The following is a 21,459-nucleotide window of genomic DNA, read 5'->3' as shown; positions in this document are numbered from 1 at the left end:
CCACCTTGTTCAAAGTAAACTGTGTACAGAGCCTGGATGTAGCTGCACACACAAACATAGCCGACTTCCTGAGACGGTAACACCATCTTTGCAGAAATTCTCACACTCTCTTTGTGAGGTATTAGCTACCAACTGTGACCAACAAACAGTCAGATTCATGAATGTGGCATCCACCAACTCACGAACACAATGTTGACAAGCTGGTTAAACATCACTTCAATCACGTACACGACCAGTCAAAGGTTTGGACACACCTTCTCATTCAGTGGTTTTTATTTGATTATTTCCTACATTGTATATTAATACTGAAGACATCAAAACTATAAAAGAATACACACAGAACTATGTTGTCAACAAAAAGGTGTTAGTCTTCAATATTAATCTACAATATAGAAAATAATACAAATAAACAAAAGCATTGAATGAGAAGGTGTGTCCCAACTTTTGACTGGTAGTGTATGTGCAGTGCAGCATGTAGCAGTGTGTATTTTTACACCTATAATCGTAAGCAAATGTTTTAGTATGCAAATACTCCCAATAACTAGGTGTCCTATTTATATCCACGCCTGCTGCAGCCATACAGCTACTCGCCTGTAACTACACAACTGTCTTTAACGTTAGCGACTAATCTTTTGTTTACAAATGCAGAACACAAAAACTGACAAGCTCAAAATATAATAATGGTAACGATAATAGCTTTATTTATAAAGCACTCTAATGAATACAAAGTGGTTCAACAGTTAAACCATAAGAAGACAAGGGAGAGCAGTCAATTAAAATAAATAGTAGAAATGATAATAAATGAATAATTAGCTTGATTAGCACATATCAAGCAAGGAAACTGGGCAGCTGAAAAAGTACGAGTATGATGGAAGGTTAAAAGTTAGAAATTAAAAATCCAAAAAGTTACAGAATCAAAGAATTAGAGGTAACATCACACCAAGAATCCAGACATACTACAGAATGAAACACTAAAACTAATTAAAGCTTAAAGTAAGCTTCACATAAAAGGAAGTCTATAAAAGTGAGTTATCCACAGTTCCCAAATTTTTCCCCAAATATTGAAGGAAATATCATGCGAGCAGAAGAAAAAAAAAACTGAAAAAATACATTTGAGGAGCTACTCCTACAGAGCATTCATTTTTCAACAGAAACACCCACTGATCTTCACTGAATTTGCCACTGTAGTTTCACATAATCATACAGCTAGTCTAGTAGGAGTACAACGTTGCAAAAAGGCCTCATTTAATGTCAAAGTCATGTGTAAGTAGCACAGTTCTCTTTGAAATGTAATGGTGCTGCGTTGATTGTTTTCTGCACTAACCGATTAGTCGTTTGGTCTTCACAACCCAAAGATATTCAGTTTACTGTCATACGCCAAACCAAAAAAACATTTCCGAGGCCGCAGTCTCAGAATTTACAGATCTTTCTTTAAAAATTACTCAACAGAATAACTGATAATCCTAAAACAAAATTCCTTTCCACACAGTATGTGAGTCATTTCCACCACTGAGGTCATAAAAATTACACCATGATAGGACTGATTGGTAATGAGAGGTCAAGTGAAATGTGGTTCTTGGTATCTTTTGAGCTGACTCACATTTCCTATATAACTCAGTAGTGATGCATGAGACACAATAACAAATAAGCCAAAACTGACAGACACTGAAAACAACATTTACTCAACCAAGTACAAATGAAACTCCTCTAAGTTAGAGCTTAGAATAGGATGACTGAAGAAGATGATGTTCTTCTTTTATTTCCACCCATCAACCATCAGAAACACAGTCTGTCATCAGATTTTAATCTTCCTGACAGTTCATAAACCCATCAGTGAGATAAAAGAAAAGTTTGACCAGTACATCCTCAGAAGTTGCAATTTAAACTACAACATCAAATAGATAGACAACACTGGCTTAGAGACAACAACCATAAGGGGAAAAAAATAAAAAGATTGTACTCAACTTTAAAAAAGTAACTTTGTGCAAAAAATATATGTAAAAATGCATCTGAAAAGAGCATTTCGTATTTCAGTGATAGAAGTATTGCACAAATATTCATCAAACTGTCAAAAATGAACGCTGTTTAAGGAGGTCATCCCTCACATTGTGATTCCATTGGAACCCCAGATTCTTCCTCATCTGACCCACCTGCGTCAAGCTGTTACTTCAGTGAACTTAACCAGCGCTAAGCTTAAAATCATGACACTTTATCAAAAACGCGTTATGTCTTATTTTTAAAAACTCTGTGTATTCTCTGTTCCTTGCCACATCTGAGAAGCCATTAATATCTCAGCTGTAACCAACACTTATGTGACAAAAATTCATGGACTTTGCGACTGACCTGCAGGCTGTCTTTGCATATAATGGAAAGGAGAAAAGCGTGGATGCTAATTAATAAAGTAAGTTTTAAGTTATCTATAGCATGTAGAGTCAGTATTTTCCCAGTACTGGTAACACTTGTGGGCACATGGAAAAATACTGTACGTTCATTCCACTTTTGTTTGTTTTGCGGGTTTTTTGTCTAAGAATTCTTCAAAGAAATGCAATGGGACACAAGCATAAAACATATAGATGCTGCTTGGAGTGCAGGGTTAAAATGATGGAAAAAGGCAAGAAGTGAAGTACTCTGGCTGTTTTAAAAGTTTAAGTGAAAGGTGATGATTTATTTGGAGCCAGTTCGGTGTACTATGTCAAACCCTTTGAAAGAAAAAAAAAGAATCAGTGAATAAACGAGGAAGAAAGAGGAGGAGTTAGCAGATTGTTGAGAGCAGGGTTTAGAGGTAAGACAAGCAAATCGGAGGGCACTTCCTGAACAGAGCTGTTGGCTGTGTGGAGGTTTTTCTCTGCTTTCTGCACTCTAACAAACTATGGACTAGCCCTTCCTTCTCTTTGCACGGTTTGGAGCCATATTTTAAGGTAAAAAGAAAGCTTTTTTATTATTATTATTCTGTCATTACCACATTTTTACCCTCTTTGCTTGCACAGTTTTAGAGGCTGAAGTTTAGGTTGTCTATTAGCAGTTTTCAGTGCAAAAACACACATTTTATCAAAGCTACTAGCACACAACCTGTGCATTTGTGTACATGTTATGTCAGCTTTAGCTCATTGCATGTTTTTACACGCAGAACTCACACAACATTCAACGCAGAAAGTCTAATATTTTGACATAGTAAACATTTTGTGCTGTAGATCTTTGAACTCTCTGGTATGCAGTCTGGCCTTTCAGGTCTCTGCATGTGAAAAGACAAGAGAGAGGCAGATAAAGAGCTGATATTGTCCTTCCCCTAGGCTTTGCCAAAATTCTTTTGTGTTGATGTAAAAGAGTCTTGGACGCATGACTTCTATCACTTTACCAGAAACTTTTCCACTTCTGTGCCAAGAATAACATCGGACTTTGATCACAGTCACACCACACTCTTCAAACAAAAACCCAACTTCTCAGAGTTTACTATATTATTGCATGACTTCTTGCTGTTGACTTGACCTACTCTGGGTGTAACTGATAGTTCCTCCTTTCCTGTAAGGCTAAAAAAAATACAGAAAGTCATGCTGTGTGCTGTTAAACACCGAGATAAGAGCGTCTTGCAGCCCTGCAGACAGACTGTGGTTTGAAGTGACAGTTTTTGCAGATTCACATAAAGAATGTGAATTATTTGAGGGGTGATCACTTTGAACCATCAAAACCAAATGCATTTTTGCAGAAGCTTATATTCAGTGTATAACACATGCAAAACCTGTCACACAGCTCCCTTGTTTGCTTTTTTATCCTGTTGGCCAGAAGTTCCTGAATGGACTGCACTTCCCTCTTTGTGCAGGAACATTTCCAATATAATGTAAGTAGCTGATTTGAAACACATGTTTGAAGAAAAAAAAAAAAAGAAGCCCTTTACATAAAAACAACTGCCTATGTGAAATCACATAAAGTACACACGTGGACAAAATTGTTGGTACCCCTCAGTTAAAGAAGGAAAAACTCACAATTCTCACTGAAATCACTTGAAACTCACAAAAGTAACAATAAATAAAAATGTATTGAAAATTAAATAATCAAAAACAGCCATTACTTTTGAATTGTTGATTAACATAATTATTTAAAAAAACAAACTAATGAAACAGGCCTGGACAAAAATGATGGTACCTCTATAAAAGATTGAAAACTATTTGACCAGAGTGACATGATTAACTCAGGTGTGTCATTTAATTGACATCACAGGTGTTTCCAAACTCATAATCAGTCAGTCTGCCTATTTAAAGGGAGACAAGTAGTCACCCTGCTGTTTGGTGAAAAGGTGTGTACCACACTGAACATGGACAACAGAAAGCGAAGGAGAGAATTGTCCCAGGACATCCGAAAAAAAATGATAGACAAACATCTTAAAGGTAAAGGCTATAAGACCATCTCTAAACAGCTTGAAGTTCCTGTGACAACAGTGGCTCATATTATTCAGAAGTTCAAGACCCACGGGACAGTAGCCAACCTCCCTGGACGTGGCCGCAAGAGGAAAATTGATGACAAATTGAAGAGACGGATCGTTGGAATTGTATCCAAAGAGCCCAGAGCAACCTCCAAAGAAATTAAAGGTGAACTCCAAGGCCAAGGTACATCAGTGTCAGATCGCACCATTCGTCGTTGTTTGAGCCAAAGTGGACTTCATGGGAGACGACCAAGGAGGACACCACTGCTGAAAAAAAGTCATAAAAAAGCCAGACTGGAATTTGCAAAAATGCATGTTGACAAGCCACAAAGCTTCTGGGAGAATGTCCTTTGGACAGATGAGACCAAACTGGAGCTTTTTGGTAAGGCACATCAACTCTATGTTCATAGACTCAAAAACCAAGCATACGAAGAAAAGAACACTGTCCCTACGGTGAAACATGGAGGAGGCTCAGTAATGTTTTGGGGCTGCTTTGCTGCATCTGGCACAGGGTGTCTTGAAAGTGTGCAAGGTACGATGAAATCTGAAGACTATCAAGGCATTCTGGAGAGAAATGTGCTGCCTAGTGTCAGAAAGCTTGGTCTCAGTCGCAGGTCATGGGTCTTCCAACAGGACAACGATCCAAAACACACAGCCAAAAACACCCAAGAATGGCTGAGAGAAAAGCGTTGGACTATTCTAAAGTGGCCTTCTATGAGCCCAGATCTGAATCCCATTGAACATATGTGGAAGGAGCTGAAACATGCCATTTGGAGAAGACACCCATCAAACCTGAGACAACTGGAGCTGTTTGCTCATGAGGAGTGGGCCAAAATACCTGTTGACAGCTGCAGAACGCTCATTGACAAATACAGAAATCGTTTAATTGCAGTGATTGTCTCAAAAGGTTGTGCAACAAAATATTAAGTTATGGGTACCATCATTTTTGTCCAGCCCTATTTCATTAGTTTGTTTTTTTTTAAATAAATATGTTAATCAACAATTCAAAAGTGATGGCTGATTTTGATTATTTAATTTTCAATACATTTTTATTTATTGTTACTTTTGTGAGTTTCAAGTGATTTCAGTGAGAATTGTGGGTTTTTCCTTCTTTAACTGAGGGGTACCAACAATTTTGTCCACGTGTGTATAACACACACATAAATATATCACATGATAAATAGATAAATGCAATAGTATAGACACTTTGAAAGGGCTGCACAGTAGCGTGGTGGTTAGTACTTCTACCTTGCAGCTGGAAGATCCCTGATTCACATCCCGACCCTCTTAGGATCTTTCTGCATGGACTTTGCATGTTTTCCCTGTGTATGTGTGGGCTTTCTCTGGGTACTCTGGCTTCCTCCCACAGTCCAAAAACATGCTGAGATTAATTGGTGATTCTAAATTGTTCGTAGGTGTGATTGTTTGTCTTCACCCTAAGTCAGCTGGGATAAACTCCAGCCGCCCGCAATCCTAATCAGGATTAAGTGGTGTATAGAAAATGGATAGATGGACAGTCACTGTCAAAAGGAAGGTGTTTGTTGCAGTCTTTATGTATCAGGTGTCTGTGCGGAAACTTTCAGCTGCAGGTATTTGCCAATTCTGCCTCAGTGTTTTCACACAAAAGGAAAAAGTGAGAGCAGCATTGTGAGTACAGCTGTTTCTCACACTCACTGCCTTCGTCAGTAATCATTTTAGCAGATTTTCTGCAGCCATGACTTACAATATGCCTCAAAATATACAAAAAGTTGAAGAGTTAATGTCTTGTACCTGCTGTCAGTTTAGTGTAACTTAGTATGTATTATCACTGTGTGGCTACAGACACTAGCCTCATTGAGCAACACATGGTTGGGTAATGGATGGGAGGGCTGACTAGTGGTGAAACATTTTTTCTGTTCAGCTGCAGAGAGCCAAACTGCATTTCTTGGTAATAAAGGTCCCATATGGGACACAGCTTCCCAGCCTGGACTCTGTCTATGCTAGCCGGCTGAGGAAAAAGGCCAGCAGCATTGCCAGAGATCCCACACATCCTGGACACAGGCTGTTTGTCCCCCTTCCATCAGGGAAAAGGTTTCGGCCATAACAAACAAGAACCAGCAGACCGCGGAACAGCTTCTCCCCCAGAGCTGTTGCCGCCATCACACCCCCCACCCATTGCCCCACCATCCAGACATTCCCCCTTCCCGGCTCATCTGTGCAGTAAGAACTCTAGTCCTGCAACACTTGACCACTTTATCAACACGGACCACTTTACTTTGTGTATAGTATTTTGATTCTTTTTATTTTTTATGAGTATTTTTATCTATTTTTATTCTTATTTGTGCTGCTGCTAAATGTCGTGTTCTTCCAGACAAATCTCATTGTACTCCTGCACAATGACAATAAAGTCTCTCATGTCTTATATTGTACCTCGCTTCACCAAATGATTGCAGGTGTCGCATATCTCTTCACCTTTTCATCTCAAAATATTGCTAGGATGCTTGTTTTCACTAAGACTGCATGACCCCTGATTTTAAGGCTGTTTTGCTCTGAAAGCCAATGAGCTGTTGCTGTTCTTGGCCCCTTCAGGAACAACAAGCTGTCTGCAACTGTCAGTCACAGTTTGAGCTGGATAACTATTGGCTATGTAGTTGTGAGGCAGTACCTAGCTCTAACTGTTTCTGGTTGGTAAAGCTGAGAGTCTGTCTCGTTGTAGGGAGGCTTTCGGAATGGCAGAAGTAAAGATCTTCATTCATGAACAACTTTTATTTTACACCTCTAAGTTCATAACAACCACAAAACACAATAAATAATTCAGTAGCTATATAAAATGATACATTACATAAATCACTGAATTATAACAATATTTAGGAGAGTCATTCAACGTTTTAGGAATTATGCTTTATTGAACAGACTTGAACAGAAAGATCAATACTGCTTTTTTGTCTTTATGTTAAATTTGTAGCTAGATTCAGGAGGCTAAAAAAGAGAGCAAAATTACTACAAATGTATGCAAAATGTCTACAAAATCATGTGTAACAACTTAAACAGGACACCAAATGTCCACACAAGCACACAACTAAATATACAGACTAATCAACTAGTAACATCTTTCACACACAGTCCTGTTATCAGTTGTTTATATTAACACACTGATTGTAGCTACTTTAAAATCTTCCTGTCTGCAGATGAGTGACCAGGACAGCAGCAGCTCTGCCTCCCAGACAGAGGGAGAAGTGGATGAAGGGCTAGATGGAGAGATGGAGAGCAAAGAGGAGAAACTGAGGAGCAGCCCAGTCCCCAGTCTCTCCAGCTTCTCCTCCTCTCTGCGTGCCGTCATACGCATCAAACAGAAGTATCAGGCCATGAAGAAGCGGCGGCAGGAAATGGCCCTGGCCCTGGGAGGAGCAGGGGCCCTCACTGGAGCCCCGTCACGCACCAGCCCCAAAATCTTCACCTTCGATGGACTCACCCCCAACTCACTCCCCAGCTTGTCGTCCTCTGTCCCTCAGAAGAAGAAGAGGAGGAGGAGGAAGCGGGTGTTGTTTCCCAACAGAGGGGGCCGCAGGGCTCCGCCGAGGCAGGAGCACAGCCGAGCCCAGTACTGCCTGTACCTTCTGTTTGGAATCGTCTTTGTCCAGGTACATTAATCAAAACACCTAGTGAAACCAAGGTGCTTCTTCAAGTGGGGGTCTGCTATAAATGTACTTATTCTCCCAGGTAGATTTTGGTCATCTGATGTCTTAAAATACTTGTAGTAAGACAAAGGCTGGCTGTGGCTCAGATGTTAGAGCAGGTTGTCCTGATCACAAGGTTGATGGTTCAATCTGTTGCCATTGGTGTGTGCATGTGTGTGTAAATGGGTGAATGTGAAACACTTTGAAAGCACTTTGAGTACCACTAAGGTACAAAGGCGCTATATAAGTGTAGTCCATTTACAAAGCAGTGGCCCAATAGCCTAACATATCTGAAGGCTCCTGAGCTACAGCTTTCAACATTTCTTTTTAGGAAGTCAGTCCAACAACTACAAAGAGAAACTAAATGAAATGCAAGCAAAATGCAAATTTACTATAAAGTGACTAGAAATATAGACAAAACAAAAACAAAGAAACAGAAAATGACTACAATATGATGCAAAATTACCACAATGATGAAAAGACCACAAAGAATCATAAAGTGACCATCACAGTACGATTATTTATACAGCACATTTAAAACCACAACTGTTGCACCAAAGTGCTTCCCAGTATAACGAAAAATAATTGACGTAACAAATGAACTAAGTGCCCGGGTTACGACCCTATAGTGTTAAATATGATGTGAAAGGAACTTAAAGGACTACAATGACCACAAAGGGATGGTAAACAACCACAAATAGAGTCAGAAGATTACAAATAGGCACAAAATTATCTTGCAAAAGAGACAAAAGTTGGTGAGGATGCAAATTGACCACAAAGACATAAAAAAGTTTACCAAGTGACAGAAATTGACCAAAAAGTGATGCAAAATGTCCACAGAATGTTGTTAAGGAATCACAAACAGAAACAAAATACTGCAAAGAGATAGAAAATAACAACAAACAAAACACTTCCTGCTTAGTACATCGGACAAATGTTAGCATGCTATAATGCTAAGTTAAGGTAGATATACATTACTTTCCAACTATAAGAATGTCAGCATTGTACTGTTCACATTTCACTCAAAGAACTACCGTCTCAGTATCATGATCATCTTGTAAATACACGTACAGTGCATTCCTTGGACAAGCAGACTGCGTTCTCATTGGACTACAACTCTGATGATTATCTTCATATTTAAGTTTGGTATTATTACTCTTCTCTGTTAGCCTGCCTCCTCTGCCTCCAGCTCTACTGTAAATAGTGAGAGTGAGGAATTATGCAGTATTACCAGTAGCTCTTGTGTTAGTATATTAGGTTTAAATTTAGACTCAACTGTTCTTGTATAGACATGTCAGTGTTAATTCAGAGTACAGTACAGTTCACTGTAGGATATCCAGTATACTGTCATTCAGGCTTAGGGTGGGTCCTGCATCTTTAAATAGTCTTTAAACACTACTCAGCAGAGTCCTGTTGCAACATGTTCAAACTCCAAAATTAAGAAACTAAAAACGACTTATTTGAGTTTACTGTGATGTGCCGTCAGTCGGTTACTATCGATTAAAAACTTTCTGACATAAATTTTCAGTATGTCATTTGGCTGTTAGCACCTGGTTTGTGTGAAGTCTAGTTATCTTCTGATAGCTCATGAGCTCCTGATGTCTCCTATTAGCTACTGTTAGCTTAAGAAAGTTCTGGATGGCTCTGGTTAGCTCCTGGTAGTGCATTTTAGCTCCAGATTATTCTTTTTAGCTTCTGTTAGATTTTAATAAGTTCTTTTACTTTCAATTCACACCTTGTCGCACTCTCACGGCTCTTGCTAACTACTCCTAATATCTCCAGTTAGCTACAGAAAGCTTCTTTAACACCACTTAGTGCCTTTGAGTTTCAAATAGCTTGTGTTAGCTCTAGCTGGCTCCTGTAAGCTAGCGTTACCTCCAGAATACCCTTGGCTGACTTCAATCTCATCTCTGTTGTAGCACCGAATCTCAAACAATGAACTGCTCCATGGGAATACCACAGGGTACAATTTTGGGCCTTCTGTTTTTTCACTTTGTACATAAATGACCTCCCATCAGTGAAGATGATATAAAAATCCAGATGCATGCAGATAAAACTGTTATCCACACTGATAGGAAGGATGCTACACAGGTTGTTGACAGATTAGCAGATGCAATGGTGAAAGTGACAAAATTGCTGAATGAATCATGTCTCACCTTAATTGTCAGAAAAACTGCCACAATGTTTTTCGTAATAAACAAAAACAAATGGACTGTTCTCACATCGCACTTAATGGAAAAGCCATACATAATGTCACATGTTATAAATATCTCGGTGCTATTTTCGACTCCATGCTCAGCTTTAAAAAGCACGTTTAACAGATGAGCCGGACACTGAGATATGACTTCTCTCATTTCCAACTCTATTACTTTTGAAGGTGCAAAAATCTTTTTTTATGTTTCAATTATGTCACATTTCACATATTGCATCTCATGCTGGTCACAAGCCAAAAGAACAACTTTGGAACCTCTCAAATCCTTACATAAACCAGCCATTAAAATACTGGATAAGAAGACATGACAGTATCACCACTTTTGTATTGGATAATCATGGGATGTTAAATGTATGCAAATGTACAATTGGTTTTTAAGTTTGTTCATGGTTACGAGCCCTCACCTCTCAAATTTTGTATTCATTGCACTTCTAGAAATACTACCAGGACAACAAGGGCTTTTTCTAGGAGGTATTGTGGCATCCCTTTATTTAAAACTGCCTTTGGACAATCTGCTTTTTCCTACAAAGCCATAGCGGAATGTAATAAGCTCCTCTCTGAACTAAAGACTATAACACATTATGAAGATTTTTCTAAAGAGGCTTGGCTCTGGTTAGCTATCATGAGCTCTGATTAGCCTCTATATCCTCAAACTATGTGAAAACATGGTAGCTCCAGTTAGTATCTATTAGAAAAAGAAAAAACATACAAAATGACCTACTCAGTCCTGTAAAAGAGAAATACATTGGAAAACATCCATCCATTCTCTATACACCGCTTCATCCTCACTAGGGTCGTGGGGGGGCTGGAGCCTATCCCAGCTGACTCGGGCGAAGGCAGGGGACACCCTGGACAGGTCGCCAGTCTGTCACAGGGCTACATAGACAGACAAACAATCACACTCACATTCACACCTACGGGCAATTTAGAGTAACCAATTAACCTCAGTATATTTTTGGACTGTGGGAGGAAGCCAGAGTGCCCGGAGAAAACCCACGCATGCACAGGGAGAACATGCAAACTCCATGCAGAAAGATCCCAGGCCCACCCTGAGATTTGAACCGGGATCTTCTTGCTGCAAGGTGAAAGTGCTAACCACTAGACAACTGTGCAGCCCCAATGGAAAACAATGGATGTTAAAAATTATAAAATATAAAACAAAAAAATGCAATATACATTGGGTGAATTTAAAGTTTAGTTTTAAAAAAGAGAAATTCAAGCTTTTCGACACAAAGTACTCTGTTTGCAGCGTATGAAGAAATCATAGTTGGGAAAAGATTTAAATTGTAGATGGTTGTGAAACAGCTTCAGGAAGTTGCAAACAAATATTTTTGTGTCTTTTGGTATTTTACCGTCACAGTTACAAAATGTTCATATAGAACAGTTCAAGCCTACCTCCGGACATGTTGAAAGATATAAATAAATAAGTGCTTTGTTTTCTTTTTTGCTTGTTTTTTAAAATTGAAAAGTTGATTTAATCTGTTAGAAATTGTTCAAATAATGTCTACGCCTCCCTTCCCACTGAAAAATCCAACATCTAAGATCATGTTTTATTTGAGTTCAAATAATCTTTCAGAAAACAGTTTCTTGTAGCAAACTCTGAGCATATTGCATCATACTCTTCATGTTCAGTCATTGCGGAGTGTGAAAATGCTTTTAAACTTTATATGTTTATATGCAGGTGTACAACGCCATAGAGAACCTGGATGACCATGTTCTCCGATACGACCTAGAGGGGCTTGAGAAGACGCTAAGGAGGGAGGTGTTTGGGCAGCAGGGGGCGGTGGAGGGTTTGCTGTGCCACCTGAAGGACTACCTGTCCACTTATGTCCACAACAAGCCCCTGGTTGTGTCCCTGCACGGCCCCAGTGGCGTAGGCAAGAGCCACTTGGGACGGCTGTTGGCTGGACACTTTCGCTCGGTGGTGGGTGAGGCGCTGGTGCTGCAGTACTACGTCCTTCATCACTGCCCTCAGGAGGCGGACGCCCTGCAGTGTGGCCGCGACCTCACCAACCTCATCTCTGCAATAGTGGAACGAGCCGAGGAGGAGGAGAAGATCCCGCTCTTCATCTTTGACGAGGCTGAGCACATGCACAGCGACATCCTGGACGCACTGTGGCAGCTCGTCACCTCAAAGCGGTCCAACGAGTACCTGAACGCCATCTACCTGTTCCTGAGCAATCTGGGACATGCACACATCACCAAGCACGTGCTGCACAACTCCTCAAGTATCTCCATGGGGATGACAGCATCTGGTCGCCATAGCAACCTAGTAAAAGAGCTGACTCCAATTTTACGCAGCACTCTGGAGAAGCTTCACCCGCTGTGGGCAGAGGTAGACATCTTAGCTCTGGGCCTTCTGGAGAAAGGTCACGTGATGGAGTGTTTCCTGGACGAGATGGCCCGGGAGGGGTTCTACCCCGATCGTACCAACATCGAGCGCCTCGCGGGTGAGATCGAATATTACCCTGCAGTAGGGGGGCGTGAATATTCCCAAACAGGCTGCAAGCAGGTTGTGGCAAAGGTGAACCTACTCTGAACTGTTTTGGAAGCTTGTTTTAGCCATGAAGAAAACGTGCGTTTGAAGGGATGGAGGTGACAAAACTTGAATGGCACAACTCAAAGCCGAAGCTTTTGTAAAGAGTGGAAAAAAAGAAGTAGTTCATTCACAGAAAAATGATAGTGAGGACATTCAATAAAACCTGTGAAGAACTAACACTTATTGAAGGGTCAGTTCACCCAGAAAAAAACCTTCTTACTAACTTTTAATAATATCTCTACAGATGCTTTATACATGTATGTTCATGTTAAGTCGTGCTGTTAAGTCAGGCTATTTTCTCTTTAAAGGTAAAAGTTAAACGGTACACATTTATAGAGTGCCTTTTTAACCTGAGCTAGGTTCTACAAGACGCTTTACAATGTGTTGCTTATTCACACACTCACACACACCAGTGGTCCCAGAGCTGTCATGCATGGTGATCACCTGCCATTAGGGGCAAGTAGGGTTCAGCGTCTTACCCAGAGACACTTTGACTCATAGAGGGGCCAGAGATCAAAGTAGTGGACTACCTGGTCTACCACCTACACTACCATTCAGCTGTTGGGGTCACTTACAAATGTCCTTGTTTTTGAAAGAAAAGCAATTTTTTTCAATGAAGATCACAATAAATGAATCAGAAATACACTCTAGACATTGTTAAAGTAGTAAATGACTTTTCCAGCTGGAAACGGCTGATTTTTAATGGAATATCTACACAGAGGTAGAGAGGAACATTTCCAGCAACCATCACTCCTGTGTAGGGATGTCTGATATTAGCATTTTTGCCGAAAACCGATATGCCGATAATGTAACTCTCAACTTCCGATTACGATATTAACCGATATCGATATATGTGGACTTGGAAATTAGAACACGAGTCCTGCGTTCTAATGGTATATTGTGTTAGCTAATGGTGTTAAAAGGCTAATTAAGGATTAGAAATCCCTTGTGCAATTATGTTAGCACATGAAGAAAAGTCTGAGTTTTCATGGAAATCATAGAACTGCCGAGGTGACCCCAAACTTTCAAACAGTAGTGTACATTATAGCCACCCATGTCAGTCCAAGAAAGGGATGTCACTTTAGTTTTATTTTTTTTTCGAGGGGGACAATGTAGGGCATACATTAACTTAAGTATTTACAATACAGTTCTATCCCTAATAAAACAAAGGACTTCTACAGGAGTATGGATTTTGTGGTGTTTTTTTTTTCTTTACACAGAGACATTTTCACCATAAATTGGTTAATGCATCTCCCCATTTCAAGCAAAATCTACTCCTGGGTGTCACGATATGATAACCGTGAGCCTAGAAAACTAATTTAGAAACAGCATACAGTACAGTTATGGTTACAGACTCTCTCTTTACCATCCTACCTTAATTAATTTGCCAACAAAGAGATAAAACATACTATCTACAGGCATGTATTCAACAGTAGTGCTGTCATCATTAATGTGAATTTATTTGACCATATTTATTTGAGTACTTTTTATTTGTGCCATTATCAAAAAAATGCGATTAATCCTTAATTTGGTTTATGACCAAATACCTGCCATCCCATTCCCACCAGCTCCAGCATTGCTTTGTCAGGATGCTTCAGGGCCCACAACGGGTCTTTGAGTGGTGACTACACATAACAGTAAGTATAGTTGGTCTGTGTACAGTAAATCAATCTGCTACCTTGTTTGACAGATAAAAACACACTGTCCTGCTGTTTCTGACCACTTGACAAACAATTATTAACTATTTATTCAACTTTATTCAGTGAACCAGCCTACTGTTCAGTAGTTCATTTATTTAATGATTATGCTTGAATAAATGAAAGTCATTTAACAAAACTGGTTTAAGAATTTTTGGTTTCTTTTTTCCCCTCTGATTTTTTACTTGTTGCTGGTTTAAGTCTCTTTGGGAGGAACTAAGAATTGCTCTGTGTAGAAATAACTCTGGGTTTAGTGCTAAATGTCAAGTGTTAGCATGCTGACAAGCTAGACTTAAGTTAGAATTGCGTTACTTTTTAACTGACAACTGAGTAAGGAAAAGATGGTTTCAACTTTGCTGACATGTCGGTTAAAAAGTAACACTTTTCTAAAGTAATAAATGACAAAATGAACGTAATCCATCTAGCCACACTTACATGTTTAGTATGAATAACTTTATACCTGCTGAACATCATCATGTTTTAATGGTCACTTAAAGCATGCTGACATTATCATGTAGTATAGCATCGCTTAGCCTTTTTTCAACATTATTTTTTCAAAGGATTTTTGTTGCTTCACAGAGTACAAGGAGATGGATAAATGATAACCTGCATGATTACAAACCACTAGAAATCGGTGAAAATATGTTTACCTGTGATTTGGGTGAACCGATCCTTTAACGCCTCTCAAACAAAACATATTTTACAGCAACTTTATGAAGCAGCTCAACCAGGCATTAACGCTGGAAAGGAAAAAAAGACTGAAGGACTCTTTGCTGGTCATTTTGTGGTATCAGAGAGGAAAAGAAGAACCTCCTGGAGAAGATAAGACACAACAGATGACTAAAACCAATCATTTATAAGGGGAAGTTCAGATATTTCTAAAGCACCGGTTACTAATATGTGCTTGAGGATGTTTCCAGACATCCTTTTCTCTTATTGCAGCATGGCCTTTATTAGTGCTAGTGCAAGGCAGAAGAAGTTGGTAACAGCAGCAAGCCTTTCATGTTTTGCAAGAAAGAGGTTCTTCATCCATCCATCCTCTATACACTGCTTTATCCTCATTAGGGTCGCGGGGGGTGCTGGAGCCTATCCCAGCTGACTCGGGCGAAGGCAGGGGACACCCTGGACAGGTCGCCAGTCTGTTGCAGGGCTACATAGACAGACAAACAATCACACTCACATTCACACCTACGGGCAATTTAGAGTACTCAATTAACCTCAGCATATTTTTGGACTGTGGGAGGAAGCCGGAGTGCCCGGAGAAAACCCACGCATGCTCAGGGAGAACATGCAAACCCCATGCAGAAAGATCCCAGGCCCACCCCGGGATTTGAACCAGGGGGTTACATCTTCATCTCTGACAAATTTATTTAGTCCAGAGATACTTTTGGATGAAGTGGTTGAAGAATTAAGTGATTGAAATCCTTCACTTAAGTAAACAAATCAAAATACTCCACTACAAATGGAAGGTCTGCGAAATTTAAGTATCCAGTGTACTTATTTTGCAGTATTTTTTTTCTTACTGTATTTAGATTATTTTTACTCCTGAACTAATATCTAACTTGCATTCTACTGCTGTAAATGTTTAACCCTTTAAGCTTCAGTCAATTCCAGCCGTTTTCAGTACAAAAAAAAAAAAAAAAAATCGCTAATATTCTATTTTTAAATAAAAAAATTACGAAAAATACAGGGAATATTGGACGGGCATCGCGAGGTCCATTTCCTTGATAATGACCGATTCAGGGATTTTATACCGACTTTAGGACATGTTTTGGATAAAATCGTTTACTGGCTTGTGTCATCTGGATGTAAAAGGTTGGATTATGGCCTTCTCTAATAGTGGTAATATTATGAAGAACAGCACATGCCACAGTAATATCACACGCCCTCTCAGGGGTCACCCTGAAGTGACGTAGGCTCTGGAAACGGGCTTTCAGCAGGCCTATGTCATCTCCACCCAGGCTCTGGTCCTGCAGTGAGTCTGGTTGAAGTTCTGTTGGGGGCCTGGTTCAGGGTCAGGGTATGAGATCATCAGCCTGGGTTGTCATGGTAACCCCTGTCACCCAGCAGAAGGCCATCAAACTCTCCTGTAATGTACAGTGGATACATTGAAGTATATTAAAGGAGAGAGACAAGAGAATTCCATTGTGAAAATCTTTAGGCTGCTGACCACGCTGCAGTCTGTTGCTCAGGTTAGCCTACCTGAACATTTATGTTGTGAATGGACTTCCTATTCATGATGTGAGGGAGCTGTGAATGGGGATGTGTGTGCATATATGCAGCCAATCACACTGGGAAATCCTAAAAGAAATTAAAATGACTAATCCCAGTCTGAGGTTGCAGCACAATGTCATTAACAGAATATGATTTAAAATGAATTTAACAGATCTCTACATCATTCACCTGCAATCCTGTGGAACTCCTCCTTGATGGCTCCGACAGGTTTATGTCCAGGGAAAACCACAAAGATGGTAAAAGTCGTTTCGGGTTCAGGAACACTTTTCTGACCTTCCTGCATACAGTTGTCTTACTGAAGTGCTCTGCATCTCCGACATTATATAAAAACTTTCATTTGCAAAGAACTGCAGCGCAACACACACACACTATCTGCTGGATGTGAGAGCATGACTGCGGCTGGTAATGTAAATATAAGGATGGATTAGGTTGTTTATGTAGATTGACTTGAAACGATTATGAAACAGTACTGCTCAAACAGATAATTGTCTGGAAATGCGAATAAAATGCTCGGTCTGATAATCTACAGACAAATATTTAATTATCTGTGTAGTAATGCTGCTCCTTTATCCACTGGATCGTTAATAAAAGCTGTTCTACGCCAAAACTCGCCCGCTTACTGACTGAATGAATGAGGAAATCAAACATGGTGTGTGGCTGAAAGAGGGCGAAGACAGAGAGAAACTCGAGGTTTTCTGAGATAAACCTGCTGGTGACCAGATTCAAGTCATAGAGTCTGTTACTGCGGAATTTATTAACAATATGCTTTTTGTTAAAATGACAATATTTCCATAAAAAAAAAAATATCTTAGTGGCGGTGCCACAACACAGCTCAATAGTGAGTGGCACAATAGATGCAGTCCTTTAGGACCTCCAAAGTGCAGCCACCGAACATCTATACACTGAACTCAGGGCTTACCAGACCGGAATGACTGACTGAAAAGGGAAGGGGAAGGTCCAGATGCGACACACCACACGTGCAAAAAAACAAAACCACTAATGGACACCCAAGTGCTCTACTGTACAGGGAGTGAGGGGACCACCACCTCGGGGGGGGGGGAAGAATCAGCCAGCCACTCGTCATACAGCCCAACAGCTCCTGTCCACAGAAAAAAGAAATACGGTTAGCCACAGGAACAGAGATCTCTAGAACTACCCTGACACCACACTATACTGACCCTGGAGGTCACCACCAAAGCTAATAAATTTTAACACAAACAATAACATAATAATGTGCCAGGCGATGAGCACACGCACACCAAGATTGTCTTTGAAACACTATATAATAAGACATCTGCAGCAATTCCCGATGGCAGAGGACTTGCTGCAATGAACAGGGAGACAGAACATGAAAACAAAACAGCAGCAGCTTGCTTCAGACATAGAGCCGCAGCTCCTCAGGCACCAGGGGAAACAGCCACATGATCACTGCCAACAGCAGTCAGAAACAGTCAGTTCACAGGCAACCCAGCAAACACATTCAAAATGACAGGAATGAGCCAGCCTACCTCAAAAATCCAACGCGATGCATAGGTTATGCCCAGCTCTGAGGCCACACACACCCGGCTCCCAGCCTTCGGCCAAGGTACCAGCCGAATTCTACTAAAAGCAACGAGCAGATCAGACACAGCACAAACGTCGCTTGGAGACGCAGTGACCGCGTCGGAACATACCTGACAGGTAGGTAGAGAAATACTCCGCCAGCATCTCGAGACTGCCACGGCAAACCACGCGGCTGAGTGAACACCCCAGCTCCAGGTAGAGGACGCATGTGGAAAAATGTGCAGCCCTCTCACAGATATACTGCATTGTAGCAACGCCCAGTAATTAAGGTGCAATGGGATGATTGCTCCCAGCCCAGCTGCATTCAATGGCCGGGAGCACTTGAAAACTACATCACCTGATCCAATACACTTAACATAGGTGCAGACAGACTGGGCCGTCCTGCCATATCAGTTTAGGGAAAGTTCAAACAAAAGAGGACAGTTCAGATAAGACTTGAGAATGAGCTTATTTTGACCAAACATCTCAGACTTTGAGCTTCAGCACCTCTAGCAAGATATTTTAACATTAAGTAGTGACGTTACGAGATGTGCCGAGGCTTCGAAGCGTGTATCAAGTAATGGAGGGGGCGTTTCCACAAAGCGCGTATTGAGGCTTGCTTCATTTAGGGGAGGAGCCAAAAATGATAACGTCCGAAGCCTCGCTGCCTGGCTGAACCAAGTGACAGCTTCGGAAAGTGATTCAGATTTTGCCGCGAGGTTAGCCTAGCCGCGCTAGACCCAGGTCTTAAGAAGCAAGGGTCTAGGAACTCTCAACAGGGAGGGAGGCGGGCTAAAAGGTTGTCTTTCAAATTATTCTGCAGCAACTGGGTAGGTATACAACCAATCAGCGCAACGAATAGGCTGACGTAGTTCCTAGAGCGCCGGAAATCAGAGGATGCAGGAGTTCGGTGAAGCCTTATTTTTCAGTCAATGGGTGAAGCTCAAGTATATTACAGACATGTTAACAGAAGGATTATTCAGAGTCGGTGCTAATGGAGCTCAATGACTGTTGTCGTTTTTGTTGTGAGAATTTAAGAATTGTTGGCATTTTATCCCATTCGTCGATCATCTACGACAAAAGGAAATCGCCATCCATTGCCGAAAGATTGCGGCAGTTAGGAGTAGCGGTTGTGCAAACGCCGGCGAAATCAACGAGGATTTGTCAGCGGTGTGTCACGCTTTTTGGTCGCATAGAACGAGACCTGCTGGTATACTGGAGACGGGTGAAGGATGGAAAAAAAGAGAAAGCCTCCGCAGTAGATACCCCCACAGCTCGTTTAGATAAACGAGATCGCGAACCGACACCATCGAAGACACCCAGGGACTTGAAAAAGTTCTGCTCTAACTGTGCTAGTCTGGGCAGAGCTTCCATTCATCAAAGCATCACTGGGGTAGGTTCTTTGCATTCATACGTCTTAATATCCATCCGTTTTGTCTCTGTAAATGGCTTTGATTTTAAGATTTCCTTGCCATGCCATGCAACGTTATTACACACTGTGTGATAGTGACCTTTGTTTTTCGAAGTAGATTTTGCTTGATAGCTTACAGTTGTTTACCAGCGTATTTACATCTTAACTGAAAAGAATAGATTAATGATTTGCTGTAAAACTATTAATCACTTCACTAGCACGCTTGTCAACTCAGTTATCACCTTTTGAATGCATTACCTTAAAGCCTATTATGAACAAAATAAAAACTGTTCACAGTACAACGTATTGGACTTCTTTCAGGTAATCACCAAATCTGTGACAGAATAGGTGTGCGAGACCCAGGATGCTTTGTTAGTCAGACACATTTACAATAAGAAGTGGAAAGCAGCAGCCAAAGTTATCATGCAACATGAGGACCTTTCCCGGGAAGTCAAGATTCTCATCACCAAAGTCATTGAAGGTGAATGCAAAGCACTCTGTAATCCCAGAAATAATTTCATATTGTGGAGGTCTTCTCCAGAAGATTTGACTTCTTTCTCGTTTGAAAGCCTCGAGTCAGACCTCCAGCGCCTCTCACCACTCCTCTTGTCTGTTTTTTCAACAATCACAAATCACTCCCGCCCTGTCAGCTGTGCTGCTGCAGCAATTGCATTGAGAGCTAGAGAGACACGTTTGTCGGCTTTTGCATACTACATAAACTGCATTCTCCAGTATGGGGGCAAGAAGGCAGTTTTTGAAAGGCTGAGCAGATTTACCATTTCTACGTCGCACAAAAACACCATTGGCAAGCAGAAGGAATTTGCTAACAAATATGGATCTGGTCTTTGGACACTGAAGAGAGAAAATGAGCAATTCCTAGCTCAGGAGGCTGGGTTTCATTCTGACATTCAGGATGAAACCTCTGTCGAGCCCAATCCTGATTCTGAGCTGCTACTCTCTGATGTCTTCCGAAGTATGGAGGACCTTCAATTATCAGGTCAGCAGTAGCACACATTCTTGAATGCACACACATACACGCACGCACACACGCGCACACACACACACACACACACACACACACACACACACAGATTATGTATTCTATATAATCTTTATGAGGTTATGTTGTCTTATGTGTAGTGTCTTTCATTTATGACAGAGGAGGTGGTAGAAAACATTGCCGTGGAGCAGGCTTCACCTGATGAAGAGGTGGAGATCACCTTAGAAGTGGCTGAAGGCAGTTGCAAGGAACAGGTTTCTGCACAAGACAATGTGGAGATCAGAACCCAGTCGTTGGCGGAGAGAAGGCCAAATCCACCTTACACGTACTCAATCAGTTTTGATAATTTGGATTTCTATATGCACGCACACCACCAGTCCACCCTACACAGCAACCAGTCAATACACTGGATACACCACATAGCGGTCAAAGACCGTATCCCTATGTATCACCTGGCTAATGACAAACCACTTGGCAATCTTCTGGACTATGACCTAAATTTGTCACTCCCTGGAGAAAGTGAACAAATGGAAATGAGAAGGGAATACATTGTTCTCACCAGTCGAATGCTCACAAGCTACCTATCTGCATTCAAGCCATTTTCCAACGGATGGATGGATGATTGATAAGCTTACATATTTCTTTTTTGTGTTTTGTTTTTGTCTTGGGGTTTAGAAATACCAGAATCGTTTGTTCCAGACGAAGTTGCATCTGGAACACCAGACATGAGGCGAACATGGTTGCATACAA

The 21,459-nt window shown here is 40.9% G+C and overlaps 1 protein-coding gene and 1 long non-coding RNA gene across 2 annotated transcripts; one reads left to right on the top strand and one right to left on the bottom strand.

The window, feature by feature from the left end:
- Positions 1–2,667: 2,667 nt before the first annotated feature.
- tor4aa (torsin family 4, member Aa) lies at positions 2,668–14,660 on the top strand. The gene is made up of 3 exons (XM_022205188.2): positions 2,668–2,918; positions 7,585–8,037; positions 11,967–14,660. The coding sequence occupies exons 2-3, from the start codon at positions 7,585–7,587 to the stop codon at positions 12,822–12,824; spliced, it is 1,311 nt and encodes a 436-aa protein (XP_022060880.1). The 5' UTR covers positions 2,668–2,918; the 3' UTR covers positions 12,825–14,660.
- Positions 14,661–16,162: 1,502 nt separating this feature from the next.
- Positions 16,163–18,623, bottom strand: LOC127530911 (uncharacterized). Its single transcript, XR_007937679.1, has 4 exons — positions 18,430–18,623; positions 18,265–18,355; positions 16,724–17,855; positions 16,163–16,608 (listed from the first exon to the last, which is right to left on the bottom strand). It is a non-coding gene; the product is annotated as an uncharacterized LOC127530911 (long non-coding RNA).
- Between the last annotated feature and the right edge of the window lie 2,836 nt (positions 18,624–21,459).

Source organism: Acanthochromis polyacanthus, chromosome 18, assembly GCF_021347895.1.
Source record: "Acanthochromis polyacanthus isolate Apoly-LR-REF ecotype Palm Island chromosome 18, KAUST_Apoly_ChrSc, whole genome shotgun sequence".
NCBI classification, from domain to species: Eukaryota; Metazoa; Chordata; class Actinopteri; family Pomacentridae; genus Acanthochromis; species Acanthochromis polyacanthus.
The sequence above is the reverse complement of the archived record's forward strand: the minus strand, read 5'-3'. Positions and strand labels throughout refer to the sequence as shown.

Excerpts from the sequence above, each read along its gene's own strand:
- tor4aa (XM_022205188.2), top strand. The coding sequence starts at position 7,585 with ATGAGTGACCAGGACAGCAGCAGCTCTGCCTCCCAGACAGAGGGAGAA. Across the intron at positions 8,038-11,966 it reads TTGGAATCGTCTTTGTCCAG|GTGTACAACGCCATAGAGAA; the intron begins GTACATTAATCA and ends GTTTATATGCAG.